This window comes from Ylistrum balloti, unplaced genomic scaffold (genome assembly GCF_031769215.1).
Source record: "Ylistrum balloti isolate Yb309-2 unplaced genomic scaffold, AGI_CSIRO_Ybal_v1 Utg369724, whole genome shotgun sequence".
Classification (NCBI taxonomy): Eukaryota; Metazoa; Mollusca; class Bivalvia; order Pectinida; family Pectinidae; genus Ylistrum; species Ylistrum balloti.
In genome coordinates, this window is record NW_026781942.1 from 254,224 (window position 1) to 271,861 (window position 17,638).

Here is a 17,638-nt window from a genome sequence, read left to right on the forward strand (position 1 = left end):
CCCATTGGTTAAGGTGGAGTATTGTCATATACAATTTAATTGTAAACAGGTCGATGATGGCAACTGTAAAACTGCCAGTCGATGGAGCACGTGCGGGGATTGTAGTGAGAACGGGAATCCCCATCTATGTAAATAACGTTTATCCCTTATAGCGGCATTAATAGCCTGTATCTCCATACCCGTTTTACAAATGCAGCTTGCTAGCTTCAGCTTTTGTGTTCTTTCAGTGACTAAATCGCAAATTAAAAGTCGAGCGTTGTTTAGCAGAGAGAAGCGCACGTGAGGTGGAATTATTCTAAAGAAATTGTTAACTGTCCATCCCCGCTTCGAACTGTTGGTGTTTACATCGTCAATTTCTTTTAAATGTAAGTCTGAATGGGGCTATAGGACCATGTCAGGTATATTTTGGTACCTAAGTTGGCTTCAAACGACAGGCGCACGTGCATTAAACATCCATGATAGTTTCCTCCGCCTTTAGGTGATTAAGAAACGAAATGTTTTCGCGCACGCAAACTAGACATGCGTTGTCCAGCATTAGACACGTGACTTTGTGTGGACCATGCGCTTGGCACGGTGACACTTATCATTTTTATCATCACCTGTAATAGAGTATGTTTACACTAATTAGTCTGATCTGTGTGATCGGGTACCTAATACAGCAGTTCTGGTAGTCCGGGCTGTGCAGTACGTAGCCCTGATCGGGTACCTAATACAGCAGTTCTGGTAGTCCGGGCTGTGCAGTACGTAGCCCTGGTCGGGTACCTAATAAAGCAGTTCTGGTAGTCCGGGCTATGCAGTACGTAGCCCTGACGACCAATACATTATTCAGGTACCCAACGTACACTTACTTTTGTCGTTTCTATTCTTGTTGTTCTCTTTCAATATCACTTGAATTAACTTTACACATGATTTAATTTTGATCCTAACTTTCTTGTTAAAATGTCCCAACTATTGTGGCGTTCAAATCATGTCATGTCATAGATATTAACGTTCTGACGAACCTTTACGTATTTTTCGAGCTTCAAATAATAAAAAAAACAAACTCGGACTTAACCGCGTGTTAATGGGAAATAGGATGATAACACCTTTAGATTGGCATATTAAGACTGTAATAAGCGGTGATGAGAGGAAGATTTTTTTTGTGTAGGTTTATTATTAAGTAAAATGCACTGACGTGATAATTGTCTCCAATTAAAAAGCAATATCTAAATAACATGCAATCTCTCCCCAGACTCGCCCTGTCAACGACGGATGGACATGAATCTCGACATGTTAACGAGGAAGAGAAGACCAAAAGTTATCAAACCACATATTAGTTCTCGGTCTGACATTGACGAAATTCTCTCGACGAAGATCCGTTGACACTACCTGAAATTAGAACAGTCAATGAAAAAGAGAAAGAAACGTTTTGTTTGTCGTCGTATTGAGCTGCACAATACACCTTGATATCTTAAAAATCCCTGATAAATGTGTTTTTGAGAAAGCACAAACTGCCTCGCGGCGGTCACCTATGTGTAAGCCCTCCTCTGCCCACCCCCTTAAACATTTTATAGAACAGGCTAAGATAGGTTTACATATGATACTTGAATTGACTCATTTATGTTTCATTGTATCCCCTGTCCACCATTATCGTCACACCTGTAGGAACTTTTCGACAACAAACGGATTCGGACTGAAGCACGTGCTATAGAATCATGGTCGGATCTATGTACAACAACCCAATATAGTGACTATTTAGCATACTCAATCTCTATCGTATTCTTTGTGGCGGTTACCGTCTCGCGTCTAAATGACTGTTGAAAAACCACGCCCTCTGGTTTTGAGTCTATATACACACGAGGAAAAGGATCAACACTCTTTTCATCTTTCCGACTAAAGTCAACAGAGTGCAGTCTCAATCCGCTAGGCGCTTTGTATTTATAGTTTTGAATCTAATATACAAAAGGTTTTCTGCGGCAGCCGAATAATCACCTGTGGCGAGAGTTTGATCGAAGTTAATCCGAAGTTAATCCCTTTTAGGTAACTCTTGTATATACGGGCACCTTTTTCACAAAGATTACATTTGTTTACACTGAGCAGCCTGGGAGAAAACGCTCCCGATTTGACACGGATGTGAGGGGGGTCATTTCAGCTCCACAGTGACTGTTTTTATTATCAAAGTTTAATGCAATTAAAAAACTGTACACAGTGGGTAAGTAGATTAGTAGACATTGTACGATAACGGGGTGACACTACGCGTGACAATAACTCCCTTGGTTCATAGTTTGTAGGGATTTGTAATGGTCACATAGGTCCCACAAAGGGAGACAATCCGGACCATCGGCGCCAACACAAACTTTTAACATTTCCGAAACCTTTATAAAATATTGGTGTTGTATTCACATTACCCGTTTTATTTTAAATGATAAAGGAAAGTCTAACATTATAATAGAAGACTTTTTACGGAACGGATTCATTCTTATATAAAATTCACAATGATGTCTTGACAACTGTGACAGGCTGGGAACGAACTCTGCCGACCTGCTGGCAAACTTCGGACACATAGTGGGAACAGCCAGTTGGAGAATGTCCACTAAACTGAAACCTTACTATAAACAGAAATGGGTTAAGGATAGGATATTGGACATTCACAAAATCTTTACTAACATTCATACACCAGCCATTCATTTACCATAATATAAAGTGTGACGTTAAACGACCACCAAGGCTACTTATTAGTACATTGAATATCGATGGAACTTCTTTTCAAAAAATGACTTCATTCGGCGTCAAGGGGACGCCAGTATAGAAAAACTTCCCATTGCTTACAATTTTGACCTTAGATTGGAGCGGGGGGAAACATGCAGAACTAGATAAAATTATACAGTTACATTATCAAAAGTTGGGGTATAACTACAAGACAGAAGAAAAGAACACATAAAAATGAAGCGGGTTTTAGGTTCACAACACAAAAACAACACTAGGAATTAGTTACCAACAAAGACCCCGCACATTTGATTACCGAAGGGTTGTAAGAGAGACGAGAGAACATCACGGATTTAGAGGAAGTTAAGTATAGAAAAAATAGGAATCTGGCTGTTTCTTAAAGATGCTAAATCTATTATGATAAAGTAACGCCCATTTTCTAGTCTTTTTCCTTTCGTGTGAAATTTGGGACTCTAGAATCGGACACCGCCAAGTTATCAGGAATAACGGTTATCTATTTTTTTTTAGATCTTCAAGAGACATTGTTCAGTCTAAAGAGGTAAAGAAATCTGCCATGACAAAAATCCAAATGAATTGTACAGATCGTCACATAGAACTGCTTATCATTCAGGAAAAGGAAAAATATTGACATCGCAGTATGAATCAGCAGAAGTTTGGTCACTGGTATTTTCAAAATTAATAATTCTGTGTATAAAACTATTTTCTGACGTGTCAATTAGCTTACGGTTGGTGGTATTGTTCGTCTGGACAAGTTTATCATTACAGTACAATCACAGAACGCTGGCAATATTCTGTCGTATTAGAGTAATTTGAGGAACCGCTTTGCTAAGAGAGAAATCTATGTACTTAGGTCAATATCCTTCGATCATCTTTCGATAATATTGAGCAGTGTTGACAAGTGTACATGTTTTTTTATTAAGACATTCAAACCAACAATTAAGTATTCACCTTACATAAAACTCTCGTTTACGCGCGTCATTACTTTTTTGACATCTTTTTTAAAAATAATTAGTTGACAAATAACAAAGCCGACGAATTAGCCTGTCATCCGGAAACGGGATCGTACAAGGTGTACAGGCATGCGTTCGGACCTTTAATTAGCACACCAGTGGAAACGTGGCGCGCTTCCGTGTATTATTTGACGCGAGTCTGCCGACAAGTACCCGACTGTATTGGGTAAACACTATGGACCGTGTCGTGTTCTGGACTGACATTCTACTCCTGCCATTGCCATCCTCTTCTCTATCGTCCCACTCCTGAAGTAACGTACACAACAATGGTCACTGTTGTCAAACGGAGCGTGGCACGAGTCTAGCTATTCCATTGATACCTTACCTGTGGGGCCCATGCGGGGGAACCGTATTGCATACTTCAGTAGAGCACAAAAACCGATAAATGCTGAGGTCAGACATGTCATGGTAAACTTGAACTGCTAATAAGTTTTAGAATCACTCAGATGTGCTTTCCATAATGAGAATTTACTTTCATGATTAAGTTTAACAAATAATTAGTCCTTCATGCTATCTTCGAATTTTCTACTTATACGATATTTAGAGCCTAACAACTGTTGTTTACCTGGCCTTTGTAACGAATTCAATAGCTGACTAGACCTAAGCGATTGTCAGTTAGTCCGGCATGACGAGTTTAATTAGTGTTCTTTGACATGTTTAATTACGTCCTGCGTGGCGTGTTTAGTTGTTTATGTATGACGTTTGTCTAGTTAGTCCTGTATGAAGTGTTTAATCGGCCCTGTAGGACGTGTCTAGTTAGTCCTGTCTGAAGTGTTTAATCAGCCCTGTAGGACGTGTCTAGTTAGTCCTGTGTTATTTGTGTAGTTAGTACTGTATGAAGTGTCTAGTTAGTCCTGTGTTATTTGTGTAGTTAGTCCTGTATGAAGTGTTATATCAGCCCTGTAGGACGTGTCTAGTTAGTCCTGTATGAAGTGTTTAATTAGCCCTGTAGGATGTGTCTATTTAGTCCTGTATGAAGTGTTTAATCAGCCCTGTAGGACGTGTTTAATCAGCCCTGTAGGATGTGTCTATTTAGTCCTGTATGAAGTGTTTAATCAGCCCTGTAGGACGTGTCTAGTTAGTCCTATATGAAGTGTTATATCAGCTCTGTAGGACGTGTCTAGTTAGTCCTGTGTTATTTGTGTAGTTAGTACTGTATGAAGTGTCTAGTTAGTCCTGTGTTATTTGTGTAGTTAGTCCTGTATGAAGTGTTATATCAGCCCTGTAGGACGTGTCCAGTTAGTCCTGTATGAAGTGTTTAATTAGCCCTGTAGGACGTGTCTATTTAGTCCTGTATGAAGTGTTTAATCAGCCCTGTAGGACGTGTTTAATCAGCCCTGTAGGACGTGTCTAGTTAGTCCTGTATGAAGTGTTTAATCAGCCCTGTAGGACGTGTCTAGTTAGTCCTATATGAAGTGTTATATCAGCTCTGTAGGACGTGTCTAGTTAGTCCTGTGTTATTTGTGTAGTTAGTACTGTATGAAGTGTCTAGTTAGTACTGTATGAAGTGTCTAGTTAGTCCTGTGTTATTTCTGTAGTTAGTCCTGTATGAAGTGTCTAGTTAGTCCTATGTTATTTGTGTAGTTAGTCTTGTATGAAGTGTCTAGTTAGTACTGTATGAAGTGTCTAGTTAGTCCTGTATGAAGTGTCTAGTTAGTCCTGTGTTATTTGTGTAGTTAGTCTTGTATGAAGTGTCTACTTAGTACTGTATGAAGTGTCTAGTTAGTCCTGTATGAAGTGTCTAGTTAGTCCTGTGTTATTTGTGTAGTGAGTACTGTATGAAGTGTCTAGGTAGTACTGTATGAAGTGTCTAGTTAGTCCTGTGTTATTTCTGTAGTTAGTCCTGTATGAAGTGTCTAGTTAGTCCTATGTTATTTGTGTAGTTAGTCTTGTATGAAGTGTCTAGTTAGTACTGTATGAAGTGTCTAGTTAGTCCTGTGTTATTTGTGTAGTTAGTCTTGTATGAAGTGTCTAGTTAGTACTGTATGAAGTGTCTAGTTAGTCCTGTATGAAGTGTCTAGTTAGTCCTGTATGGAGTGTCTAGTTAGTCCTGTATGAAGTGTTCAGTAAGTGATGTATAACATGTTTAATTGTTCCTGTTTTTGTCTAGTTAGTCGAGTATGACGTGTTAAGTTAGTCATTTGTGCTGTGTTAATTAGCCCTGTATTACGTTTGTGTACAATTTGTTCAGTTACACAAGTGTAACATGTTTAGTGAGTACTGTAGGACGCGTTAAGTTAGTTTATACCGTGTGACGTGTTTAATCAGTCCAGTAGGACGCGTTAAGTTAGTTTATACCGTGTGACGTGTTTAATTAGTCCTGTAGGACGCGTTAAGTTAGTTTATACCGTGTGACGTGTTTAATCAATCCTGTAGGACGCGTTAAGTTAGTTTATACCGTGTGACGTGTTTAATTAGTCCTGTGTGACGTGTTAAGTTAGTTTATACCGTGTGACGTGTTTAATTAGTCCTGTAGGACGTGTTAAGTTAGTTTATACCGTGTGACGTGTTTAATTAGTCCTGTAGGACGCGTTAAGTTAGTTTATACCGTGTGACGTGTTTAATTAGTCCTGTGTGACGTGTTAAGTTAGTTTATACCGTGTGACCTTTTTTTAATTAGTCCTGTGTGACGTGTTAAGGTAGTTTATACCGTGTGACGTGTTTGATTAGTCCTGTGTGACGTGTTAAGTTAGTTTATACCGTGTGACGTGTTTAATTAGTCCTGTAGGACGCGTTAAGTTAGTTTATACCGTGTGACGTGTTTAATTAGTCCTGTGTGACGTGTTAAGTTAGTTTATACCGTGTGACCTTTTTTTAATTAGTCCTGTGTGACGTGTTAAGTTAGTTAATACCGTGTGACGTGTTTGATTAGTCCTGTGTGACGTGTTAAGTTAGTTTATACCGTGTGACGTGTTTAATTAGTCCTGTGTGACTTGTTGAGGTAATGGTGTATGTCGTGTTTTATTCCTGTACGATGTGTTTAGTTAGCCCTGTATAATCAATTTGACAAGACCTCTGAGAGTCCAGTTTTCGCTATTACATATACCACCTTGAACGATAGCATCATTTATACGGGTTTAAATCCTATTCTCCTTTCAAAGGCTGGTTTTGATTACAAACAGTGTACGTATGGGACAATAAATATGAGTAGTCACTTAACAAGGTGTCGCTTTGTTTCTTGAAAGAATATTCTATTGAATCAACGAAGCATTCAGTTCATGTACCAGTGAACGAAGCATTTGGTTTATGTGGTTGATGCAGGTGAGCATGCATGTTATAATGGTAAGATTCTAAACACGGGTATATTTCTCCAATATCAATATAAATTTAATTTTTTTTATAAGGACACGTGTTACATTTTGTTATTGAATTTAAGGAAATTCACCACACAAGTGATTGAATTCTTTTCAAATTTGAAAAAAAATTGTTCAATGTTGATTTTTCGAAATAATAACCAAAAACATCTTTAGCTCGTAAAATCAAGCAAATGATATTCCATGAAAGCGACTAATTTGATTTTAAATGGGTGTATGACTTGGGGGTCAGGGCTAAGGAGATGAAGAGAGATAGTGTTAGTTCCATGCCAGGCTGATCAAAGGGACAACTCTACTGTATCACCGTTACTTTATTTCTTTAATTACTGATGAGGCGTTTTCATTCCAACCAGTTATTTATCACTGTCACAATTATTTGCGTTTGAGGTAACAAAATCGATTTTTTAATTTTTTTTATTTATTTATTTATTTTGGCATTTTAAACTATCCAGAAATTATAAAGTTAGAATATATTTGATGCCGTCTGCGTCAATACTCAGCCTGCAGTTTCTTTCTAGCGTGTTTGATTTGTTAATCAAAGTTTCCCTTCGGGGCCCCTCACCTGAATGTAAGGTATTTGTCGAGTGATCAGTTGCTTTACCGAGAGATACGCCTTGTCGTCAAATGGCCCACGACTGTCACGTGCCATTCCGTAACTCCGCCCTCGCACGCTCCGCCGACGATTACACATCTTGATTCCGAGCACGCCAGCCAATCACAGAGCGGTAGTTTGTCATCAGCATCATATCCTTACCTGTAAAAACTTTGTCAACTGTAAAAGTTTTACAGGTATTGGGATATATAAGTAAGACAATCTCGTAAGTCTGCCACAAATTAGAGGGCAGAGTCACAGAGCAGACGACACTTGAATTACTGCAAGTGCCTTGTGAATGTCCGTAGGTGTCTCGAGTGTTTTATGGAACAAACAGCTTTAGGCACACCTGTATATACTCCAAACCTGCTATAGCTGCTAAGTATTAGATGTCATTTCAACCACAGGACTTTTGACGAGAACATTTACTTTTCATTTATATTAATCTATCACAAATTCACCTGTTGCTGCATCTGAACATCTGAAGTACACAAACTGATTACTAGTTTTGAAGATGTATTGAATTATCGTTTTGAGTGTCGGGGCCAACTTACACGAGAGTGATACAGAACTTGGTGTGTGAGTGTTTAAAGATGGACGTACAATCCCAGCATCAGGACCAATGCGATATGCAGTCTTACGACACTGCCAATATCTCCACTTACGGCATGACATCATCACCATCGACGTCATCGTCTCCCGGATCGATCATCTCAAGCGGAATGTACCCTGAGTACACAGACTGGGGTCACGCATCACAAACCGAGCTCCATCAGTACGTACCCTATCCCCAGATTCCCCAAACGGACATTGTGGCCCCGGGGTCGTTCTGGCAAGGAGATATGCACACGGGGCTACCGTCAAATTTTTCCTACACCACAATGGAACGAGTACCGAGTTATGAGTACAATACAGGACTTATGAATCAAGTACCAGCTCCAATAGTGAGTACAAGCAGTACCCCTACTAACACGACCAAGTCTGGCAAGACGAAGCGGAAACGTGTGCAGAGTGTTCCACAGCGTAGAGCCGCAAACATCCGGGAAAGGCGACGCATGTTTCATCTCAACGAGGCGTTTGACAGTCTCCGTAAGCGTCTACCGGCATTTAACTACGAGAAGCGGTTATCGCGTATTGAAACCCTGCGCTTGGCAATGACGTACATCGGGTTTATGAAGGACATTTCAGAAGGCGAGGATCCGAAGGATGTGAAGCTACAGGCCTTCAAGTCCGACAGTGATATTTTCGGACAATTATCTGAGGGAGAAAATAAGCTCCCATCATAACTTAGGACTGACTGAGAGAAAAGAGTGACATTCTGTAATATATGGCTAGTCAGTTTGTTTACTGTTCGACAGAATCGAAGAGGTAACTAATTATTGTTCAAATGCATCAATTCCATTTGGCTTTGGCATACATGATGTATTACGATGTCTGTTCGTTATATAAATGAGATGTTTCCTTAATATAGATCAATCTGGTTATACTTTTGAGAAAGTTAATAATTATCAAAGCAGTAGAACGTATATAAATTTATTGAAAATACATTTTACAAACAATATTTTTGATGTGTCAGAAATCCTACAAATTTTATTATATCATTATTCCCTTCATCAGAATTTTAAAAGCTTTCTTTATTCCTACGTATGATAGAAATATGGAGATTGTGAATACATCCTACATGTTTGGAAATCATAAAGTGATAAATCCAATACTTTTATATATACAACCACTAAGTGTTCAACTTACTGAAGTGCAATTAGAATTTAGGTATTATTTTATGAATTCCTGAAGTCAATAATATTTTATTTACCTTTTATGTGTTCAGTGGCTATTTCACCAAAAGTGCGCCTTATCTTGTACATTGTACACCAATGATGTTAGAATTGACGATCTAATATAAAATATTTTATTGTGTATACAGGTTTTATTTTTGTCTTTTTGTGACAAAAATAAACAAAAAGCATATTATATTGTTATGCATGTTACTATTTTTAATAAAAAAAACTATTACTAAATGTTTATCGTTGTATTTTTGTGTCCTATGATATGAAAAACGAACATTCCGTCATACTCCTAAGTCAGCTGGTAGGATTGAGCTTGACGGATGACTTTTACAGGTGTTGTGCCGAGACAAAACAGGTGCTCTATTTGAAATTGATTTCACGTTAGTGCGTGTAGTAAGCAATCACGCCAACTTCGGGATGCTGGAAAAGAAAACACCACTATTTTACATAATAGAAGTTGTAGCGTATTGTTACAAGGCGTAGTGGTTATGTGCACGATCTCTGAACACCCGGTTCTGTTTCAAAAATAACCTGGCGTTTGCACTAACTAGTTTGATATGAATTTAGCTCACTATATTCCGCGCACAAGTTCAGTTTGGAAATAAAAATTCTGACTTAAGTTAGAAATAAAGTTAGTGATCTGTCGACCAAATGCATAAAGTTGTTTGATCATATACATTCAACATTAATCCAGTTTGATTCCAGATAATAAAGAGAGCCTACAGTTACTCTGATCCTGTAGAAACTGCAAGGACTTACAGAATGTCCAGTATAACTTGTAAGAAAATGTTGACAAATTATAATTTATAATAATTATAAATCGTATTATATTGTGACCCGAATCTAGTGGCCTCTATAGACAGGTTTTTATTACATACAGATGACCTCTATAGACAGGTTGTTATTACATATAGATGGCCTCTATAGACAGGTTATTACACACATATGGTCACTATACACAGGTTATTACATACAGATGACCTCTATAGAAAGGTTATTACATAAAGATGACCTCTATAGAAAGGTTGTTATTACATATAGGTGGCCTCTATAGACAGGTTATTACACACATATGGTCACTATACACAGGTTATTACATACAGATGACCTCTATAGAAAGGTTATTACATAAAGATGACCTCTATAGAAAGGTTATTACATACAGATGACCTCTATAGAAAGGTTATTCCATACAGATGGCCTTTGATGGAGGTTTGACTGTTCATAAAATTGAAAGATAGAAAGTAAATGTTACGCTGTGTCTTATTACAGAGTTTTGATTTAGAGCTCGTTATAATAAAAACATATTTCTATTCATAAAATATCGTAATAATTTGTCAATATGTGATATCCAACAAAATCTACGAACGTGTCTGTGTATATTTCCGTAAGTTTCTATATAAGGCAAATTTCAGTTTTCATTTAAGGTATCACATAAATAATGACAGTTCACATTCAGGCGATAAACCCTCCCGGTAAAGAAAATATGAATACAAATCAATGTGAGATTTGGGTCATCAAACGATTATGATTTCCAACAGTTTATCTCAAGATTTTAAGTTTTCTTTATTCAAATGTTTGTGGACTTAATTATTCAAATATTTGTGGACATAATTATTCACATGTTTGTGTTTCGGTCACGTTTAAAGGTTTCTTAGTATCACACTAAATAGATTAACCAATAACCGATCAAAGGGAAAATTCTGTACATAAAGGGCATCTTATTATCAAGTCGAATCCTTCAGACAGTGGTTTACATTGTACATCCATTTCATTTATTGTCAAAATGACGTCAGTGTTGAGACGATGTCATGTATGGTTACACAATACTGTATGCATGGTATCAAATGATTACACAGAAGGGTTTAGTTTTATGGGTATAAAGGTACCATGTATCATACTGGTTTTTAAAACCAATTTTATCACATGAATAATATACAGATAGATCGGACACAAGTTATCACAACTTATCAATGTCCTCTCCATAATACAAGTATACAAATAGATCGGATGCAGGTTATCACAACTTATCAATGTCCTCTCCATAGTACAAGTATACAAATAGATCGGACGCAGGTTATCACAACTTATCAATGTCCCCTCCATAACACAAGTATACAGATAGATCGGACGCAGGTTATCACAACTTATCAATGTCCTCTCCATAACACAAGTATACAAATAGATCGGACGTATGTTATCACAACTTATCAATGTCCTCTCCATAATACAAGTATACAAATAGATCGGACGTATGTTATCACAACTTATCAATGTCCTTTCCAACAAACAAGTGTACAAAAAGATCGGACCTATGTTATCACAACTTATCAATGTCCTCTCCATAATACAAGTATACAAATAGATCGGATGCAGGTTATCACAACTTATCAATGTCCTCTCCATAGTACAAGTATACAAATAGATCGGACGCAGGTTATCACAACTTATCAATGTCCCCTCCATAACACAAGTATACAGATAGATCGGACGCAGGTTATCACAACTTATCAATGTCCTCTCCATAACACAAGTATACAAATAGATCGGACGTATGTTATCACAACTTATCAATGTCCTCTCCATAATACAAGTATACAAATAGATCGGACGTATGTTATCACAACTTATCAATGTCCTTTCCAACAAACAAGTGTACAAAAAGATCGGACCTATGTTATCACAACTTATCAATGTCCTCTCCATAATACAAGTATACAAATAGATCGGACGTATGTTATCACAACTTATCAATGTCCTCTCCATAATACAAGTATACAAATAGATCGGATGCAGGTTATCACAATTTATCAATGTCCTCTCCATAACACAAGTATACAAATAGATCGGACGTATGTTATCACAACTTATCAATGTCCCCTCCATAACACAAGTATACAAATAGATCGGACGCAGGTTATCACAACTTATCAATGTCCTCTCCATAGTACAAGTATACAAATAGATCGGACGCAGGTTATCACAACTTATCAATGTTCCCTCCATAACACAACTATACAAATAGATAGGATGCAGGTTATCACAACTTATCAATGTCCTCTCCATAACACAAGTATACAAATAGATCGGACGCAGGTTATCACAACTTATCAATGTCCTCTCCATAACACAAGTATACAGATAGATCGGACGCAGGTTATCACATCTTATCAATGTCCCCTCCATAACACAAGTATACAAATAGATCGGATGCAGGTTATCACAACTTATCAATGTCCTCTCCATAACACAAGTATACAAATAGATCGGACGCAGGTTATCACAACTTATCAATGTCCTCTCCATAACACAAGTATACAGATAGATCGGACGCAGGTTATCACATCTTATCAATGTCCCCTCCATAACACAAGTATACAAATAGATCGGACACAGGTTATCACAACTTATCAATGTCCTCTCCATGATACAAGTATACAGATAGATCGGACGCAGGTTATCACAACTTATCAATGTCCTTTGTTAACTATATATATATATCAAATACCAAGCATTGCATTTTTGTTCCTGAAATGTTTCAAGATGTTGACGTTTATATAAGGACTTGATATGAAAAAAGTCCAATAACAGTTGAGTCGTCAAAAGAACGAAAAATCTTGAAAAACTTTCCTCGATATAAATCCGCCTTCTATAAATTACTGTTACCGATATCTGATGTCTTCAACACCCAGTTAATGATTCCGGACACTCATCTTTACCAAGAAAAATGTGATCTTCAATCTGTTTGGAAAGGAGTAATAATCTTATAGTAATTTGTAGCGAATAAAAATTTATACATATTCATAAGTTTGGTCGTTTGGTATCACACCGTTACATTTTGACCATATTGTATAAAAGGATTTTATAACCTTTAAAGTTTTCGTTCTGGATTTTAAGTGGGACCATTTAGCATCTTATTTCAGGATGACATCTGATAACATCAGTACTGATGAAACCGCGCAAGTGATATTAAATGCGTTCTTACTTTTTTTATCTGATCGCTAATCCTTAATTAATTTTCATCACACATCCTTTATTGATTTATTGTTCATTGTTTGAAAATTATGCAGTCATTTTAGACCGATCTTATCGACTTAAGCATTTAAAATAAAAAGTAAACAGCTTTAATATCCCATCTAACAGAGCACCAGTTGACGGCATGTCCAAGAACCAGGCGCACTAAGTTATACAATAGCTACAGTGTACAACAAAAGGTACCGTCATACTTTCTCGTACTTAATTGACTTTATTAATTTGATGAAATCTGTAAAATCTATATGTAACCAATGGTTTATTTGGAAAGAAAAGATGGAGTGGGTGATGAAACAAAGATAAAAGGAATGAAGTATGCAAGAGGAATGACATTAGGAATGGAGGCCGGGAGAATTTAAGATATACCGGAGTGAAAGGATGAAGTATGAGACAGAGAAAGGCTGTAAAATATGGAGGAAGGGAGGAAGTATGAGAGAGAGAAAGGGTGTAAACTATAGAGAGAGGAAAAGATGAAGTATGAGAGAGAGAAAGGGTGTAAACTATAGAGGGAGGAAAGATAAGAGAGAGAGAGAGAGAGAGAGAGAGAGAGAGAGAGAGAGAAGAGAGAGAGAGAGAGAGAGAGAGAAGAGAGAGAGAGAGAGAGAGAGAGAGAGAGAGAGAGAGAGAGAGAGAGAGAGAGAGAGAGAGAGAGAGAGAGAGAGAGAGAGAGAGAGAGAGAGAGAGAGAGAGAGAGAGAGAGAGAGAGAGAGAGAGAGAGAGAGAGAGAGAGAGAGAGAGAGAGAGAGAGAGAGAGAGAGAGAGAGAGAGAGAGAGAGAGAGAGAGAGAGAGAGAGAGAGAGAGAGAGAGAGAGAGAGAGAGAGAGAGAGAGAGAGAGAGAGAGAGAGAGAGAGAGAGAGAGAGAGAGAGAGAGAGAGAGAGAGAGAGAGAGAGAGAGAGAGAGAGAGAGAGAGAGAGAGAGAGAGAGAGAGAGAGAGAGAGAGAGAGAGAGAGAGAGAGAGAGAGAGAGAGAGAGAGAGAGAGAGAGAGAGAGAGAGAGAGAGAGAGAGAGAGAGAGAGAGAGAGAGAGAGAGAGAGAGAGAGAGAGAGAGAGAGAGAGAGAGAGAGAGAGAGAGAGAGAGAGAGAGAGAGAGAGAGAGAGAGAGAGAGAGAGAGAGAGAGAGAGAGAGAGAGAGAGAGAGAGAGAGAGAGAGAGAGAGAGAGAGAGAGAGAGAGAGAGAGAGAGAGAGAGAGAGAGAGAGAGAGAGAGAGAGAGAGAGAGAGAGAGAGAGAGAGAGAGAGAGAGAGAGAGAGAGAGAGAGAGAGAGAGAGAGAGAGAGAGAGAGAGAGAGAGAGAGAGAGAGAGAGAGAGAGAGAGAGAGAGAGAGAGAGAGAGAGAGAGAGAGAGAGAGAGAGAGAGAGAGAGAGAGAGAGAGAGAGAGAGAGAGAGAGAGAGAGAGAGAGAGAGAGAGGAGAGAGAGAGAGAGAGAGAGAGAGAGAGAGAGAGAGAGAGAGAGAGAGAGAGAGAGAGAGAGAGAGAGAGAGAGAGAGAGAGAGAGAGAGAGAGAGAGAGAGAGAGAGAGAGAGAGAGAGAGAGAGAGAGAGAGAGAGAGAGAGAGAGAGAGAGAGAGAGAGAGAAGTGAGAGAGAGGGACAATGAGATAGCGGCACTGTTCGTCAGTTTAAAGAATCCGACAAAAGCGGCACTGTTCGTCAGTTTAAAGATCACAAGCGGACAAAAGCGGCACTGTTCGTCAGTTTAAAGATCACAATCCGACAAAAGCGGCACTGTTCGTCAGTTTAAAGATCACAAGCGGACAAAAGCGGCACTGTTCGTCAGTTTAAAGATCACAAGCGGACAAAAGCGGCACTGTTCGTCAGTTTAAAGATCACAATCCGACAAAAGCGGCACTGTTCGTCAGTTTAAAGATCACAATCCGACAAAAGCGGCACTGTTCGTCAGTTTAAAGATCACAAGCGGACAAAAGCGGCACTGTTCGTCAGTTTAAAGATCACAAGCGGACAAAAGCGGCACTGTTTGTCAGTTTAAAGATCACAAGCGGTCAAAAGCGGCACTGTTCGTCAGTTTAAAGATCACAAGCGGACAAAAGCGGCACTGTTCGTCAGTTTAAAGATCACAAGCGGACAAAAGCGGCACTGTTCGTCAGTTTAAAGATCACAATCTGACAAAAGCGGCACTGTTTGTCAGTTTAAAATTCACAATCCGACAAAAGCGGCACTGTTCGTCAGTTTAAAGATCACAATCTGACAAAAGCGGCACTGTTCGTCAGTTTAAAGATCACAAGCGGACAAAAGCGGCACTGTTCGTCAGTTTAAAGATCACAAGCGGTCAAAAGCGGCACTGTTCGTCAGTTTAAAGATCACAAGCGGACAAAAGCGGCACTGTTCGTCAGTTTAAAGATCACAAGCGGACAAAAGCGGCACTGTTCGTCAGTTTAAAGATCACAATCTGACAAAAGCGGCACTGTTTGTCAGTTTAAAATTCACAATCCGACAAAAGCGGCACTGTTCGTCAGTTTAAAGATCACAATCTGACAAAAGCGGCACTGTTTGTTAGTTTAAAGATCACAAGCGGACAAAAGCGGCACTGTTCGTCAGTTTAAAGATCACAATCCGACAAAAGCGGCACTGTTCGTCAGTTTAAAGATCACAATCCGACAAAAGCGGCACTGTTCGTCAGTTTAAAGATCACAAGCGGACAAAAGCGGCACTGTTCGTCAGTTTAAAGATCACAATCCGACAAAAGCGGCACTGTTCGTCAGTTTAAAGATCACAAGCGGACAAAAGCGGCACTGTTCGTCAGTTTAAAGATCACAATCTGACAAAAGCGGCACTGTTTGTCAGTTTAAAATTCACAGTCCGACAAAAGCGGCACTGTTCGTCAGTTTAAAGATCACAATCTGACAAAAGCGGCACTGTTCGTCAGTTTAAAGATCACAAGCGGACAAAAGCGGCACTGTTCGTCAGTTTAAAGATCACAAGCGGACAAAAGCGGCACTGTTCGTCAGTTTAAAGATCACAATCCGACAAAAGCGGCACTGTTCGTCAGTTTAAAGATCACAATCCGACAAAAGCGGCACTGTTCGTCAGTTTAAAGATCACAATCCGACAAAAGCGGCACTGTTCGTCAGTTTAAAGATCACAATCCGACAAAAGCGGCACTGTTCGTCAGTTTAAAGATCACAAGCGGACAAAAGCGGCACTGTTCGTCAGTTTAAAGATCACAAGCGGACAAAAGCGGCACTGTTCGTCAGTTTAAAGATCACAAGCGGACAAAAGCGGCACTGTTCGTCAGTTTAAAGATCACAAGCGGACAAAAGCGGCACTGTTCGTCAGTTTAAAGATCACAAGCGGACAAAAGCGGCACTGTTCGTCAGTTTAAAGATCACAAGCGGACAAAAGCGGCACTGTTCGTCAGTTTAAAGATCACAATCTGACAAAAGCGGCACTGTTCGTCAGTTTAAAGATCACAATCCGACAAAAGCGGCACTGTTCGTCAGTTTAAAGATCACAAGCGGACAAAAGCGGCACTGTTCGTCAGTTTAAAGATCACAATCTGACAAAAGCGGCACTGTTCGTCAGTTTAAAATTCACAAGCGGACAAAAGCGGCACTGTTCGTCAGTTTAAATATCACAATCCGACAAAAGCGGCACTGTTCGTCAGTTTAAAGATCACAATCCGACAAAAGCGGCACTGTTCGTCAGTTTAAAGATCACAATCCGACAAAAGCGGCACTGTTCGTCAGTTTAAAGATCACAAGCGGACAAAAGCGGCACTGTTCGTCAGTTTAAAGATCACAATCTGACAAAAGCGGCACTGTTTGTCAGTTTAAAGATCACAATCCGACAAAAGCGGCACTGTTCGTCAGTTTAAAGATCACAAGCGGACAAAAGCGGCACTGTTCGTCAGTTTAAAGATCACAAGCGGACAAAAGCGGCACTGTTCGTCAGTTTAAAGATCACAAGCGGACAAAAGCGGCACTGTTCGTCAGTTTAAAGATCACAATCCGACAAAAGCGGCACTGTTCGTCAGTTTAAAGATCACAATCTGACAAAAGCGGCACTGTTCGTCAGTTTAAAGATCACAATCCGACAAAAGCGGCACTGTTTGTCAGTTTAAAGATCACAATCCGACAAAAGCGGCACTGTTCGTCAGTTTAAAGATCACAAGCGGACAAAAGCGGCACTGTTCGTCAGTTTAAAGATCACAATCTGACAAAAGCGGCACTGTTCGTCAGT

General features: G+C 39.2%; 1 protein-coding gene across 1 annotated transcript; it reads left to right on the forward strand.

Annotated features, from left to right (window-relative positions):
* The first annotated feature begins 8,215 nt into the window (after positions 1–8,215).
* On the forward strand, positions 8,216–8,908 carry LOC132565437 (neurogenin-1-like). The gene has a single exon (XM_060230077.1). The coding sequence runs from the start codon at positions 8,216–8,218 to the stop codon at positions 8,906–8,908; it is 693 nt and encodes a 230-aa protein (XP_060086060.1).
* Positions 8,909–17,638: the final 8,730 nt, after the last annotated feature.

Bases quoted from the DNA above. Each gene is read 5' to 3' on its own strand.
- LOC132565437 (XM_060230077.1), top strand. From the start codon at position 8,216: ATGGACGTACAATCCCAGCATCAGGACCAATGCGATATGCAGTCTTAC.